Source organism: Erythrolamprus reginae, chromosome 1, assembly GCF_031021105.1.
Source record: "Erythrolamprus reginae isolate rEryReg1 chromosome 1, rEryReg1.hap1, whole genome shotgun sequence".
Classification (NCBI taxonomy): domain Eukaryota; kingdom Metazoa; phylum Chordata; class Lepidosauria; order Squamata; family Dipsadidae; genus Erythrolamprus; species Erythrolamprus reginae.
The window spans coordinates 303,201,522-303,217,765 of NC_091950.1; the positions used below are offsets into that span (position 1 = coordinate 303,201,522).

At 37.0% G+C, this 16,244-nt stretch overlaps 1 protein-coding gene across 2 annotated transcripts in view; it reads left to right on the top strand.

Annotated features, from left to right (window-relative positions):
* The first annotated feature begins 970 nt into the window (after nt 1-970).
* KPNA5 (karyopherin subunit alpha 5) overlaps nt 971-16,244 on the top strand; it is a 31,219-nt gene continuing 15,945 nt past the window's right edge. The window contains exons 1-9 of one of the 2 annotated variants that reach the window (XM_070733420.1): nt 971-1,127; nt 5,106-5,239; nt 6,711-6,812; nt 6,896-6,995; nt 9,011-9,105; nt 9,712-9,843; nt 13,028-13,116; nt 13,922-14,021; nt 15,713-15,876. In XM_070733420.1, the coding sequence (XP_070589521.1) occupies nt 1,124-1,127; nt 5,106-5,239; nt 6,711-6,812; nt 6,896-6,995; nt 9,011-9,105; nt 9,712-9,843; nt 13,028-13,116; nt 13,922-14,021; nt 15,713-15,876 (920 nt within the window). In that variant the 5' untranslated portion in view covers nt 971-1,123. Of the gene's footprint in view, nt 1,255-5,105; nt 5,240-6,710; nt 6,813-6,895; nt 6,996-9,010; nt 9,106-9,711; nt 9,844-13,027; nt 13,117-13,921; nt 14,022-15,712; nt 15,877-16,244 lie in introns of both variants that reach the window. The other variant, XM_070733421.1, reaches the window with a different exon arrangement.

Consider the following 16,244-nt stretch of genomic DNA (forward strand, 5'->3'; position numbering starts at 1 on the left):
CAATCGCAAAGGCGCGCATGCGCGCCGCTACGCTAAGCAAGCGGAGGGCGGAGGCGCCGCGCACAGACGTTCATTACGCAAAGATGCTGCCGCCCTGTGTTTAAGTCCCCTTCATAACGCAACGTCGAAACTATTCTATTGGCGTCGAAACTTGTTTTTCAAAAACTTGTTTCCCACACGTTAGCTTCTCGGTCGGTGCGCCCACTAGCTAGTCTAGAACGGGAGCTGTCACTATCTGGTTTCTATGGTTTCCTGCTCACGAGGTTGTTGTACATCTTTGTTTATTTATTTGTCAAAGGAGACTTTCACTCTGGATGAAGTAGGTGGGCGGCGGCCCAATACAAACTTAGCAAGCAAAACCACTCGTGTTTCAAATCTTCGCCGGGTTTAAAGTTAAAGCCGGTTGACTGAAAGAGTCAATACAGACTAGACGACACGTTCTATATTTACGTTCTCTCGGTGGTGGTGGATAAATTAAAATATTAGCACACGTAGTTACATAGTTGCTAATATTTTGCTGACATTAGTAAAATATCTTACTAATAATATTAGTAAAATATTAAATAATATTAGTAAATAATAAAAAAATAATACAGTATTAAAATATTAGCAACATTCAAGTCAACGTCCCAAAGGTACTTTTCAAGAGGCAACTGGCCTTTCTGTTTTTTCTTTGAAGACGTTTCGCTTCTCATCCAAGAAGCTTCCTCAGCTCAAGCTTCAAAAAAATCAGAAAGTCCAGTTGCCTGTTGAAAAAACGCAGCTTTGGGACAACCGTGACCTGGATGGCTGAGAATCTCTATAGATTTTCAAGTCAGCGGTTTCCGAGGTAATTGATAATTGAGCGTCTTTTTATACCCTTTTTATATCTCTTTAACCTAGTATAATTCGCTCTAAAACCCCTGTTTATGTCTATCCACTCAACTCTACCGTTTGCTTATCTCTATGGAGCTTTTGAAGAAAGCGGCGCAGTTCGACCAATTGGCGGTTCCCGCGCGCAGGGCACGCTGGGAAAAAGAGGCGGCGCCCAGCTTGGCGTTTCGTGCCCTTTGGGCCGCCATCTTCGATTGCGATCCCGATTTCTCTGCGGTGGAGGGTCAGCGGCGCCTGGGGTCGCCCTCCAATGGGTACGTGCGTGGGCGTTTTGTGGATGTGAGGTCAAGACGCGGGGTTTAAACTCTGACCTTGCTTCAAGTAGAGTCTGAATTGGGAAAGCTGACAAAACCGAATGAAGCTCATTCGGGAGAGGCAAAGGTGATGTGCGGGGGTCTCTCTCTGCCTTTTGAAGCGTCTCCTGAAATAACAAAGTTTACCCAATGCAATTGGGGAGAGGACAGTAATTATTATTATTTTGATATTTGCTACATTTTCTCTTTTCCTCTGGGCCGGCGGCACTCTCACCATCTCTTCCACTGGGCGCCTTGGTAAAATTGTCGAGTGATAATTGGAATCGAACATGTTTATACTTAAGAGAGTTTACCCACATTAGACATTCGTGGGATCCATGTTCCACTGAACCCGGGGAGGAGACAGGCTAGCTGTCTGCGTTGTTTCCTTGCTCTCCGTGCTCTTTTTGTTCATGGCAACGTTGTTGTTGTTGAGGGAGGGGGAGCAACAACTGAAAACAATAGTTAAAAGCAATTGATCAACACAACTGATCGGGGATTACAATGTTAGGTCCAGGAATATTTTTAAAAAATGTTCCACCGAACCCGGATAGGAGACAGGCTAGCTGTCTGCGTTGTTTCCTTGCTGTCCCTGCTCTTTTTGTTCATGGCAAGGTTGTTGTTGTTGGGGAGGGGGAGCAACAACTGGAAACAATAATTAATAGTAATTGATCAACACAAGTGATCGGGGATTGCAGTGTTAGGTTCAGGAATATTTTTTTAAAAATAGTGTGTGTCTGCACACACACCCTCCTGTAAACAGCTGATGCTAGGCCAGTAACTTTAAAAAAAAATTAAATTAAATTTTTCTCCATCATACATCAAATAATTACATCCATATAAACCAAACATAATAAGAAAGAAAAAGAAACCAAAAAATATCTAGATCCAAATCTTTGCTGCCAATATTTCTCAGTCTAAGCTTCCGTTTTTTAGTCACTCAACCTTCCTATCCCTTCTGATGCTAGGCCAGATAACTGTTGAACCACAATTCCCAGCATCTCTGGAAAGAATAGCCAAAGCCAGGGGGATGCTGGCAATAGTAGTTTAGCAGCAATCTCTTCTCCCCACCCCCCCACAAAGGAAAACAAATTGCAAGTAGTCCTCAACTTACAACACTTCGTGTAGTGACCAAAGTTACCATGGCATTGAAAATAATGGCTTAAGACTATTTTTCAATCCTTCCGAAGTCAGTTAAAATGAAGACCCAGATTGTTGGGGAAACCATGCTGACACACTTAGAGAGGGCAGTAAAAGTACTGTGAAGTGGTATATCAGTTTTACTTACTTACTTACTTATTTATTTAAATTTTTATGCTGCCCATCCCTAGGGACTCAGGGCGGCTTACAACAAAAACAGATATAAATCAATATAAAAGATGTTTCAATTTAAAATAGTTACAGACATCCATACATCCATGGGCTGATCTCGCTAATCATCCCCCCCCCCCCCCCCCGAAGTCAGTGGTCCCAGGCCTGTCAGAAAATCCTGGTCTTTACAGCTTTCTGGAAGAGCAATAAAGCGTTGCTATTGCTATGACCTGTACAGCATCTCCATGATCAAAATTCAGATGCTTGGCAACTGGTTCATATTTATGACTGTTGCTGTGCCCCGAGGTCATGTGATCACCTTTTTGCGACCTTCTATCAAACAAAGTCAATGGGGAAGCCACATTCAATTAACAACTGGATTACTAACTTAGCAACTGCAGTGATTCATTTAACAACTTACAAATGTCTCACTTAATAGAAATTTGGGACTCAATTGTGGTTGTATGTGTGTACCACTTATACTGTTCCCTGATTGCTTATTTTTGCCCTATGACAGTCATTAATTGGTGTACCTCGTAATTCTTGACAAATTTATCTTTTCTTATATGTACACTCAGAGCATATGCACCAAAGACAAATTCCTAGTACTGTATGTCCAATTACACTTGGCCAATAAAGAATTCTATTCTATACTAGCACCCTTCTTTGCAGTGCCCCAAATTCAGCTTCTATACTTAGCATTCATAGCCATAGGGAAGAAGTTTTTAATGCTGCAACCCACCTTTCCTGCCTCTGCTTAACACTTTCATGGAGCAGTACCCAGCTCTGTCTAGTTTAGGGAAAGGAAGTTAGGGAGAGAAGAGTGTATGTTTCATTGTAATGGCAAAAATTGTTCAAATGCTTTAGTCAGAATTTTCAGAGAAACACCTGACATACCTTCTAAATTTGAAAGCAGTGAGGTTTGAAGACTGCTTCAGATTTAGAAGGGATTGTGACTGTTGAAATTGAGGGTTGCATCCTTCTTGATTTTGAGAGTTCATTTGTTGAAACTAGTCATATATAGATCACTGTACAAAATTTTAATCCTGCTTCGGTTGCTGTGCCTCCTAACCCGGAATTACCCGGAATTAATTTACGACATTGTACTACATTTATTTCAAGCCTATGCAAAGCGTCTGGTTGGTATAACATTGACCATTGTAACTATGCTTGATGATGAGCCTCTAAAGTTTTCAATTCATTCAGTTGTATTTGATGAGATGCAAACATTTTCTCTTTATTTCCTATGGAAATAATATTTAAAAATGAATTTCAGACAATCCTTAATTCTTTCATGGCATTTTGCTGAATGTGCCCCTCTCTATATGAAGCATAATTGCTTCTCAGGAAGAGACCAGAATTGTAGAATCTGATACTTAGGATGTGTACTTTGTTTTCATAATACTTCTGAACTGCTGAACATGCCCCTTGAAAGTTCTGTGCATCAGTTAATTTCATTTTGTATTCTGTGCTGCTATAAACAAGTCTGTTCTAGTGTGTTTTGATTAGTTTCTATCATACTGCTCAGATTGTTGTTTCTGTGTTTTAAATATCAGTACTTTTTGTATCTTGCAATGGAAACAAGGTGAATTGATGTTCTAATAATAATAGTTTCTTTCCAATTAACCCATGCATTTTAAGAATTTTACATACAAATTAGGTTAATTAATTATGTGAACAAGATGAACATGTTCCAGTTTTGATTTATTTAGAAGACCCACTTAATTTAATGGCACTCATTACATGTATTTGTATGTTTGTGCAAAACTGAACTAAACAAATAGAATAATTTGTATATGCCTATAATTTTTGTATTACCTCTTTGACATACAATTTTATTTCCATTTACTTGGGAGGAGGATAATTAAAAGCTTCTTTCTTAGGGTCAGATTTAGCAATAGTATTTGAATAGCTAATTTTTTATCAATTCCACAAAATGAGATATTTAATATACATTCAAATATTTACAATATGAAAGGATACCAGTGTTGCTGAGGCATTGTTAATCATGAGGACAAACAAATGAAAAGTGCCATTCAGACAGTAACATCAGTGAAAATTGAGGAAACACTTTGTATATTGAGAGAGAAATTTAAGGAATATTAATTAAAACCTTTTTTGAAGTACAGTATCTAATCTGTATAAGTAAGCACAATAGGGCAAGTTACACTTTCTATCTGACATAGAAATAGAAATAGCACTTAGACTTATATACCACTTCACAGTGCTTTATAGCCTTCTCTAAGCAGTTCACAGAGTCATTATATTTGCCCCAACAATCTGAGTCCTCATTTAACTGACCTTAGAAGGATGGAAAACTAAGTCCACTTTGAGCTGGTGAGACTCAAACTATCAAACTGCAGGAAGCCATCAGTCAGTAGAAGCAGTCTATGGGCAAATTATGAGAAATTTGAACTCTGAAGCAGTTGCAGGCGCAGATGCAGTAGTCTTCACATACAGTACTGTCATTTTAAAAAATATTCATATTTTGACATCCCTTTATTCTATTTTACTTTGCACCTTTGCCATTTTTCAATGTTTACAACATCAAATGTTTCTTACTATCAATAAAAATATTTTTCCATAAAAGATCATTGGAGATGTAAAGCCTTGTGTTCTTTATTGCAGATAACATGGCAAGCCCAGAAAAAGATAATTACAGAATGAAAAGTTATAAAAACAATGCCCTCAATCCCCAAGAAATGCGAAGGCGCCGAGAGGAGGAAGGCATTCAGCTTCGGAAACAAAAAAGGGAAGAACAAGTAAGTACTCATTTAAATCATAGCTGAGCAATGACAGTCATAAAGCCCGTTAACTTGCTCATTGGTGAAATAATTTATCGTCCAACTCTGATCCCTGACTGGCTCGCTTCCTTTCTTTTTTTGTTTCCCCTCCCCTTCTTTATACTGAATTAATTTTTGGTAGCTTTTATCTTCTCTTTAAAACTTTCAATAACATTGATTAAAAGAAAAAATAATGAAAAATATACTGTGAGAAGTATCTAGATCTTACTTTGCTTGTATTTAGACTATTTATAGTGAAGATGTCTATAATTGTTTTTCCTTTTTTCCACAAAAGTATTAATTTAAGGAATATTGTTAGCTTTGCATGTTAAAATATTTCAGACTAAAATGATTCTGTCAAAAATATTTTGGAAAGCCTTATTTCTGCAGGAGCAACCTTTTATGATATACCATGTTTTCGGATCAAATGGAATGTCTCTGTATCTTATAGAGCAAATGTTGTCAAAGCCCCACCCACCAGCCCCCACCCTTTAGCCTCTGCCTCCCAGCAGTTTGCCTCCTTGCAGCAAAGAACAAATAGCCTGGTCAGTTTTAGCACAACCTGATTTAGCACTAGTAGGTGGTTGGCGGTTGGATCTGCCTCCCAGAATACCATCAATCAGCTGATGCTGCCCATCTCCGGTGCTGCCTTTGTGCACATTTTTTTTCTCTGTGTGTCCCATCTTTGGCCTGTTCCAGGTGGCAGGGATAGGTGGAACGGGCCAAAAATGGAGCCCACAGAGGCTGAAAATCGGATGAGTGGAAGCAGAAAATGGGGAAAATCGGAGGTGGCAATAGGTGGCAGTGGTGAACGGCAGCAATCCCCATAGCCTGAACAGCTGATTGATGGTATTTCAGGAGGAAGATCCTACCTCCAATCAGCTGTTCATGCTAAATTAGGCTATGCTGAAGTTGACCAGGCTGTTTGCTATTTGCAAGGAGGCAAATTGCTTGTTTTTCTCCCAAAAAGCTAGGTGCGTCTTATAGTCTGAAGGGTTTTATAGTCCAAAAAATATGATGGTTTTGACAAAATAAACTGATCTTTATTGATTGTTACTGAATAAAGAAAAGATTCATAATACTTCTCATTGTACTTATTAATTTTTCCTTTGGTTATATAATATTGTTTGAAAATGCCATCACTGAATTAAAATAAACCAATATATACAGTCCTCAGAGAGGGGCGGCATAGAAATCCAATTAATAAATATTCCTAAATTTAGCACATATTCCTAACTATTCATTAGGCATCTTGTTTGTAAATGGATTCCCAAAGGAGAATTAGAGCTAATAGTAATGCATTGTTGATTCAGTTTTCATGTTTCAAGAGAAAACTTGAAGACTTGATAAAGTGAAAAAGTAATAGAAAAAAATGATGTGCGTGATTGATGTAGTATCTCCTCCCCCCAAATAATCTCCAACATGTTTTTTTAAAACATTTCTTTTTCAGTTATTTAAACGTAGAAATGTTTCCCTGCTGTCCAGCGAAGAGTCAATGCAGGAGATCCCAATCCAGGATCCTGATGTAAGTTCTACTGTACCAGTTCTGGAGGTAAGCAATCTATCACATGCCTTAAAGCTCATTTACAAATCTGGCTAAAACTTTAGGAAATTATAATGGTTTTCCATTTTTAGGAAGATGTGATTACATGTGACATGATTCAGATGGTTTTCTCAGATGATCCTAGTCAACAACTTGCAGCAACCCAAAAGTTCAGAAAGTTACTTTCTAAAGGTAAATCAGCAAAATATGATTTTTTCTTAATATTTAATACATTTTGCATTAAATTGAAAAAATAATTTTTAATAATACATCTTAAGTATTCTTAATTTGTTTTTTAATCTTAAATGATTGTATTGGCAGATGTCCAATTACAAAATGAAAAAGATACACCCTCAGATGGAAAAGAAGAGAGCCACTTTGTACATTGTAAGGGTTTCTCTCTGTTGTTCCACTAATTTAGCTAATATGGCAAAGCTGCCATATGTCACTCAAATTAAAGTTGATTGGTTTTTGTGAGATAAAAGTTAAAGTGGAAGATAAAAGTGCTTAAGGAACAGCTTTTAGAAATGTATTTCTTATCCTACTGGAAAAAACAATATTCTCTATTAGTCAAAAGATGAAGCAATGTATACTATAATTTATCTTGTGTTTGATATAATATTAATTGATAACTAATGAAACAGTAATTATTATTGTGCCGACGTTTAATACGTAAGAGTTTTATTTTGTTTGGAATGATTTTTTTTTTCTTTCCCTTTTCAGGCTTCTATTTCTTGTTTTTGAGGAAAGAGTAATCCTTTTTAAGGATTCTTCAGCTTAATTTTTAACTATTTTTTTCTTAGAAATGATAAATGTGGTTGTTCCATGTTATATCTGTTCAGTGTTTTCAAATTATTTTTTAAAATGGAACAAGTTATCAGCAAGCCTAATTTGAAAAGAGGCTAATTAAATAACTGCTTGATTAAAATAATTAAGGTTTCTCCTTTTAGTATGTATAATTATGGTTTCCTCCTCTAGTATGTATATGCTACCGTAGATTCATACTATATTTACTAGGGAGGAAATAATGGAAATGGAAGCAGCAAGATAAAGACTCTGCTTCTTCCCAATAATTCAGACATCTCTGCAGTGCACTAGAAGAGGTTTATTGTAGATTTAGTCCCCAAACACTAAGCCTTACAGTAATTTAAAAGGCTGAAGAACCATTGTCATTGTTTAATCATAAGTGCCTGAAGACGCAAGTCTCTGTAAAGAGTTTGGTCCAAAGGACACAATAACTTTATGTCTGTTTTCACAAATTAACCTACATGCCCTCCCTTATTTATAAATACAACCAGGAATGTAAGTAAAATGTAGGACAGATCTTTTCATTTTTGAGGCTTTGGGGTAAGTTGGCACTTGGTGAAAGGGAAGCATGTTTTAATTGCTTTCTTCTTTCAGCTGTTATTTAAGTTTTAAAGCATAGTTTGAATGGCGGTGTGCCTTCTAAACTGTTGTGTTCTCTGCTAGTTCTTAAGGTTTGTTTGGAAGGGCTTAAGTGCACCACCCTGAGGCTTTCTTGAATCCTGCCGTATCCTCACTTTATAATTCTTCATTCAATAATCCTTCATTTATGTGATTCCTGATTGTAACATATGGCAGTAGCATTGCCTAAAAGTGGAGTAGAAGCTCTGCTTTCATGGCTGTTATCCTCATACCAAATGAAATCTTCCCATTCAAAGTTAGTATGTTAACTGAGTATTAAAATTGGGAAGGAACAACAGAAAAGGAGCTATTGCTTAGGGAGGTTTTAGAAGCATCACACTGATCACTAAGCTAGGTTAAACTGTGGACTAATTTGGTATTTACATATGAAACCATGAGAAACTCTATGCAATTCCTTAGTAAACATTTTTTTGATTTACGTATTGATCAGTTCCCTGGCAGAGAGTTTTGGCTTATTCTCTATGTATGGCAGATGGTTTACATTTGTTTTCTATATTCTTCTGGAGAGTTTCTAACAGCATTTGAATGTTACGATACATCAGTGAGTTAGGTTAGATTTAAAGACAGAATAATAACTTCCCTAAGAGCAATCAGCTTACACAGTTTAAAATGGGGAATTTAATTTCATTCATCTGCAATATTCCAGCAAGTTCAGAGTTCTGTGCTATTAGCGGTCTTTATATTTCCTTCTTAATTGTTTTCCAACGTACTGAACTTATATGTAACTTATTTTTATTGGATTACTTTATCTTTCATTTCAGAACCTAATCCTCCAATTGATGAAGTTATTCAAAAACCAGGAGTTGTGGAGAGATTTGTCAAATTTTTAGAAAAAAATGATAATTGCACTCTTCAAGTGAGTTCCTGAAATAATATGAGATACATTTAGGAGGAAGGACAAGGAATTAAAATGTTATTGGAATAGGATGAGAGGTCTTGCTTCTCTCTCCCCATCATTTATTAAATATTTTAATCGTTCCACAAGTTAAATGGTCCCAAAACATAAATATTATGTCTTGTAGGAGGAACACAATTTAAATTTGGTTCCATAGTGAGTACATTATTCCCACAAGCAGATATTTTTTTAAAAAAAGATATTGAATAATGTAAGATTATTCAGTGAGACAACACTGGATTGGGACTTTTGTTTGCTTGTAGTGTTGCCATAGTTTCCATTGTTTCTCCCAAAGTTTCAAATGTGAATTGTTCCCACGTTGAAATTATTATTGAAGTATAAGAATATTTTACTGTTCTCCAAGACTGCATTTATATTCTTGCTAAAATTGTGTGAGAATGATTAATTAGAATATTCCACACAAATACTAAACTCTTATTTCATTGCAGAAATTTACACAGTACAATTGAAGGCTATATTCTTGTGAGAAAAAAAAGGCCCATAAAAAATAAACATGCAGAATTGATTGTAAAATAAATTCTTAAAAATCATATTTTTACCTTTTAGTTTGAAGCAGCATGGGCTCTTACAAATATAGCATCTGGAACTTTCCTGCATACCAAAGTGGTAATTGAAACTGGAGCAGTCCCAATTTTTATTAAACTCTTGAATTCTGAACACGAAGATGTCCAGGAGCAGGTAACTTTTTGTGATTTTTTTAAATTATGCAGATTCAATTGCATTGAAAAATGTTAGGCCTCAGAGAATTTTGGGAATAAAAAAATAATACATGTTTGAATATAAACAAAATTTAATCTAGAGGTAATCCTGAACAGTGGTGGGTTGTAAATAATTTTGCCACTTTGCATGTGATGATTCTGCATATGCGCAGAAGCATCCTTGGTGGGTGGACAGAGCCTCCAGCTATTGGCGCTACTGATCCTAAGAACTGGGAGCAACCCACCACTGACTTGAATCATATATTTGTGTGTTTTCCACTGTTTTGTCTTTATTTTTTATATATAATTTCTGTTAATCAGGTTTTTTTCCAATTTTATAACATAATTATCATCTCTGCAACATTTCTACATCGGTATATCTCCATTACATCATTTTTTCTTTTCTATCTATATGTACGTGTTCTGCCGGGCTCTCTGGTATGAGCCTCCCAAAAATTCAAGGGTACAAATTTCAGACACACACACGTTCGAAAATTCAAAACAATGTTCTTTATCACAAAATTCAAAATAAACTAAGGACTCTTTTTATATTGCAAAGAGCACTCGTCCCAAAACAACCTGGTAGTCTGTACAATTCCCTTAATCAGTCCTTAAGTACTTAGCTTGCAGCTGTGAAGAAACGTCACAGCCCTTCTTCTTCCACGAAGTGAAGCACACACACACACACTTTGCTCTGCTTTGGTTTCAAAGTCGTGAAAAATCAGCAAACAAAGTCCGGAAACAGCAAGGCAGTCCTGAAGAACAACGATCAGATAATCTTCCACGACGGCCAAACCCACACGCTGCTATTTATAGCAGCAGCACTAATTACTGGAGCCCCACCCAAACACAGGTGGCATCTCTTATCTCCTGTAATATGTCCTCAATTGGTCTCTTTTACGCATAACTCTGCGCCTACGTGGGTCCAAGATGTCCGCATCCGAATCGACCGAAGATAATGGAGATTGACCTCCTGGGATGTGTGCCAAGCCCCCCTCTTCCAAGTCACTCCCACCTTCTTCTTCGTCCGAGGAAACTGAACTACCTGACTGTCGGCAATAAAACAGGCCTATGACATGTTGAAGTTTCCCCTGCATCCACCTCCACATTCCATGGGGCAGGAGCTGGGCCAGAGCCAACCACAACACGTATGTATGTACACACATACATACATACATACATACATACATACATACATACATACATACATTACTTTTTCTATACATATTAATCTTCTATTATATTCAGACAATCACAGGATCTCAGTTTAGGCCCTTTGCAATTGACTGGCACTTATGATGGCTACAGTGTCTTAGTCACATGATTGCTATTTGCAATGTTCTCAGCCAGCTTCTGACTAGCAAAGTCAATTGGGAAAGCTGGATTCATATAATGATGGTGATTTACTTAATGAGTATGTGATTTGCTTAATGGCCATAGTGAAATGGTCATAAAATCATCTAGTCATGTGATGACTCAGTGACTAAATTCTGGTCCCCATTATGACTGTAAATTGAGGACTACCTGTACTTTTATCACATTCTTATGTTCTACAGAATGTTGCCTATGTTGGTGCTTTTGATGTCGGTAGGAAGATTCAACTATATTCCATATCTAGAGTTTCAATGTATATACTCAGATATTGAAATTAAGTCAATTTGCACATGTACTTTTGGATTGCCATCCAAGACAGTTGGAGCTAATGTCTCTTATAATTATAAACTATTTAGGTTGGTCCCATTAAGTAAATATTTTGTGCTTAATTATCAATATTTTGAATTTTCAGAAAAGAGCTGAATTCTGCAGTAAAAAAATTGCTCATCTATTTATTAGATTATTATTTCTTTATTTCATTTATTTATTACATCATTTAAGGTACTTAATCACCAAATGACTCAAGAACAGAACAAATTGCAATTGCGATATAACAATAGAAGACAAATTTCAGTTATCTAAGGCAGTGTTTCCCAACCTTGGCAACTTGAAGATATTTGGACTTCAACTCCCAGAATTCCCCAGCCAGCGAATGCTGGCTGGAGAATTCTGGGAGATGGAGTCCAAATATCTTAAAGTTGCCAAGGTTGGGAAACACTGATCTAAGGGATACAGATATTAAAATAATCATAACCTATTAACGGGTTCAATGGCCCTGGGCCTGCTAAAAGAGCCTGATTTTCAGAGTGTTCCTGGGGGTAGCAGGGCTTGGGTTATGCAAAACATTTAGAAGTCACTCTGCACAAAATCCAATTTTGCTTATTAAAAACATATTAATAATAATACAAAATTAATATTATTATAAAAAATTAACAAGAGTTTTTATACTGGTTGCTTTGTATGGAAAAGGGTTTTTTTTTTTTGCTTTTTTTTTGCTTTTCCCACTCTATGAATAAAATGAATCTCTTTACTGTTACATATTGTTACAGATTGTCCTCGACTTACAACAGTTTGTTTAAGTGACTCTTCGAAGTTACAACAGCACTATAAAAAGTGACATATGACTGTTCTTCACACTTGTAGCATTCCCTTGGTCATGTGATCAAAAGTCAGATTCTTGGCAACTTTCATATTTATGACGGTCACAGTGTCCCAGAGTCATATGATTCCCTTTTGCGACCTTCTGACAAGCAAAGTCAATGGAGAAGTCAGATTCACTTAACAGTAATATTACCAACTTAACAACCGTAGTGATTCACTTAACAACTGTGGCAAGAAAGGTTGTCAAATAGATGAAAATTCACTTAACACATGTCTCGCTTAGCAGCATAATTTGGGCTCAATTGTAGTCATAAGTTGAGGACTACCTGTATAGATATTTCTATATCTATAACACTTTAACCACTATACATAGAAATGAGGATTGGCACATGGATTATTTTGGTGATTGCTCCTATGCTGGTCCAAATGACCATTATCTTTTGCAGGATTTCTAGCAGTTAACAACACAAGCTGTTTTTAGGCTCAGCTGCAAACATGAATTCTCATGGTGGAAGTTCATGTTAACATTAGCCATTAAGTAATAGGATTATTTTTGTCTTTTGGACACAGCTTATATACTTCCACATGAATGATCAGATTGTTATAAACTCTAAGCATAAGAATTATAGATAAGCATTTAAAAGTCTTTAAAAGAATTTTGAATATTAATTTACACCTTTGTTTCTAAGGCAGTGTGGGCCCTTGGCAATATTGCTGGAGATAATGCAGAATGCAGAGATTATGTATTAAGCTGTGGAATACTTCCTCCACTCTTACAGTAAGTACAGATCAACGGTTGGTAGTTAACTGAATGGTATGCATAACTATCTAACCAAAACATCCAGGTTAATTGCTAATTTATAAACAGTAAATTGGTAATGATTAATGCAATGGTTCAAAAAAGACGTTTTGGAGTGGGTGGAATTAGAAACAGTTCTCTGCAATTTTTAATAAACATTTAACTCATTTCCCAGAATAATCTGGTAGGCATGTGATTTTGAGAAAAGGCACAATTGCTTTACACAATTGCAAACATATTGTATTATTTCCAAAGCACTGCCCAGCCCTTGTAATTTTTTCTTTGGAGTTAATCACCATTGAACTCTGAATAGAAATGTTTGAAATGTCAGGTATATACTTTTGGTGTTAGTATGCTGACATAAATCTTCTTGGTGCTAGAACGTGCCTATTTTAAATAACAGTTTTTGTTAAAATAAAAGTTCAGTTATTTGTCTAAAAATTATAAAAACGTGTTTCTTCTCATTTATTGTCTTTTTCCAAAAATTAATAATTTCTATGGATTATATCCAATTTCATATTCATAAAACAGCCACTCCTTGTCCTTCCCAGTTCTATTTCATGCATTCCCCCCAGTTTGCTCAGATGAGATCACAGGTAAACCTGTTTGACTGCCCAGGAGATACAAATAAGAATCTGTCCTACACCTGAAATACTACTCCATCATTACATGAAAACATTACATTACAACAAAACCATTGTATATAGCTATATTAATTAAAGTGAAGTTATTTTCATGTACATCACAGAAATAATCATTCAAATTATTATTATTGTCTTTACAGACTTCTAACACATTCTAACAGGCTCACAACTACCAGAAATGCAGTCTGGGCACTTTCAAACCTCTGTAGAGGCAAAAATCCACCTCCAGATTTTAGCAAGGTAAGGCCCATGTTTCATTCTATAAAAATGCTATAATAATAAAACGCATACCTTTTGTTGTTCTAATGTATCTTGTATGAAGTAAACTTTTCCAAATGTCAACCATTTTTGTCCAGATAAATATTTCCTTTTCTAAAGTGGAACTAAATATAGTAATTTAACTTTCCTGATGATGACATTCACTTTCAGAGTAAACAACCAATGAAATTAAATTAACAATTGGCTGTAACAGAGTAAAGCAGTATTCTACACAGTATCTGCTGGAAATACTTAACATAAAAGTCAGTTCAACCAAGAAGTAATTTAGTGAGTTATGCTATACTTGAAATATCCTGAAAGTGACTATCTGTAATGTTTTTTGGTTCAATCCCAGCTAAAGTTATTTTACACTGGTCTCGGTTCAAGAAAATTCAGATTCAGCATGTATGTTTGTGTGTGCGTGCGTGCGTGCGCGCGCGTGCATACACACACACAGACTTAAGCCAGCTCAGTTCCAACATAACTAAGAAAAAGTAAATATAGGGTACATTGTAATAATGACCATTTGTGAAATAGTAGAATATTCTCATAGGTTTTTAAAGAGTTACAATGATACCAAATACCCAAAGGCCGTGATGGCAAACCTATAGCATATGAATTACAGCTGGCACGCCAAGCCTTCTCTGCGGGCACGCGATCCGTCGCCCAGCTCAGCACCACATGTGTGTGTGCCTCCTGCCGGCCAGCTGATTTTCAGGATGTGGGGGGGTGGGGTGTTGGAGATATGCATGCATAGGCAGGGAGCAGGGGGTGCAGTGTGTTTTCCCACGGCCTGTTTTTAGTCCCAGGAGGCTGCAGGAAGGCCTGCTAGGCCCAAAACAGTGGGCATGGTGATCGCATGCGCATAAGGGCAGGGGGAGCGTTGTGGGGGTCGCATGTTTGAAGGGTGGGGAGAGTGTGGGAGTCCAGTGGAGGGGGGTGCATTGCATTATGGGTTCCAGCATATGTGCGCCCTGTGGCGCATGCATGCTGTCGGCACACAATAAGAAATAGGTTATTTACAGATTCCTCTTTTAGAGAATCAAATTTGAAATAATTCCTTACTGTGTTTACTTGATTCACACCCATTTTGGAAATGGGACTTGCAACTGATCCGTACTAAGCAACAGGAAGAGTCCAGCATTTTCAAATGAAAGAGTCCAGCATTTTCAAATGAGATCTTCCAATGGGATCACTTTTCTATTGCTGCCCGTAAACACTATGCATGTAGGGGGTCTAGGACTTTTAGGCTCATACCCTTGGCCATGCCTGTTTCTCCTCCAAGGTTTTTGCGTTATTATCCAAAAGCTTCTGATCAGCTGGCCCTCCTCCTGCCCTGGCACATGGGCCACGGCTCCTCCAGTCCCTTCACCACGGCCCATTCATTGAAATTCACATTGGGCGTTTGGCCGCCCAAGATAGTTTGCAGCCAGCCAATTGGTGCAGGGGCTCGGAGACTTTGGGAGAGGTGCCTCTTTGGGGGAGGTACTGCACTGTTAGTATTTTTAGATTTGGCATATGTATCATTCTGCAAAGAGATACAATTACAGGCATATTTTAAAAAGTAACATTGCCATTTTTAAGGTATTAGTTCTTGGTTTCCATCCTTGGAAAAATGCTTGCAGTAAAAAGTAAATTTACAATTTACAATTCTCTCTTTCTAAACTCTTAAGGTTCGTCCTTGCTTAGGTGTTCTATCAAGGCTGTTGTTTAGCAGTGACTCGGATGTATTAGCAGATGCTTGCTGGGCCCTTTCTTACCTTTCTGATGGACCGAATGATAAAATACAAGCGGTTATTGATTCTGGGGTCTGCAGAAGATTGGTAGAACTTCTCATGTAAGTCTCTTTAAATCAGATAATTATTTCACCAGCAGAATGCTGCCGATGATAGTATACCATTAAATTAAATCTGTGTGTCAGATATAGTTTCTTCAAACCATATCAGCACTACAAGTGAGCCTGCAGTGATAGTTGTCTTTCTTGTCTCTATACTCTTCTATGAGACAGCAGGAATTCTACAATTGGCAAATCCAGGACAGGCAAAGGCATCCAATTCAGCTTATTTTTTTTAATCTATCAGCTTAATTTGTGCCTGTATTAAGCAGTACTTAGATATAAGGAGTCTGCTATCAAATGTTCCAGTGTAAAGATCTAGTCAGGGAATGATAATTAATTCCATTTGAATATTCTGTGTTATTCTCGCT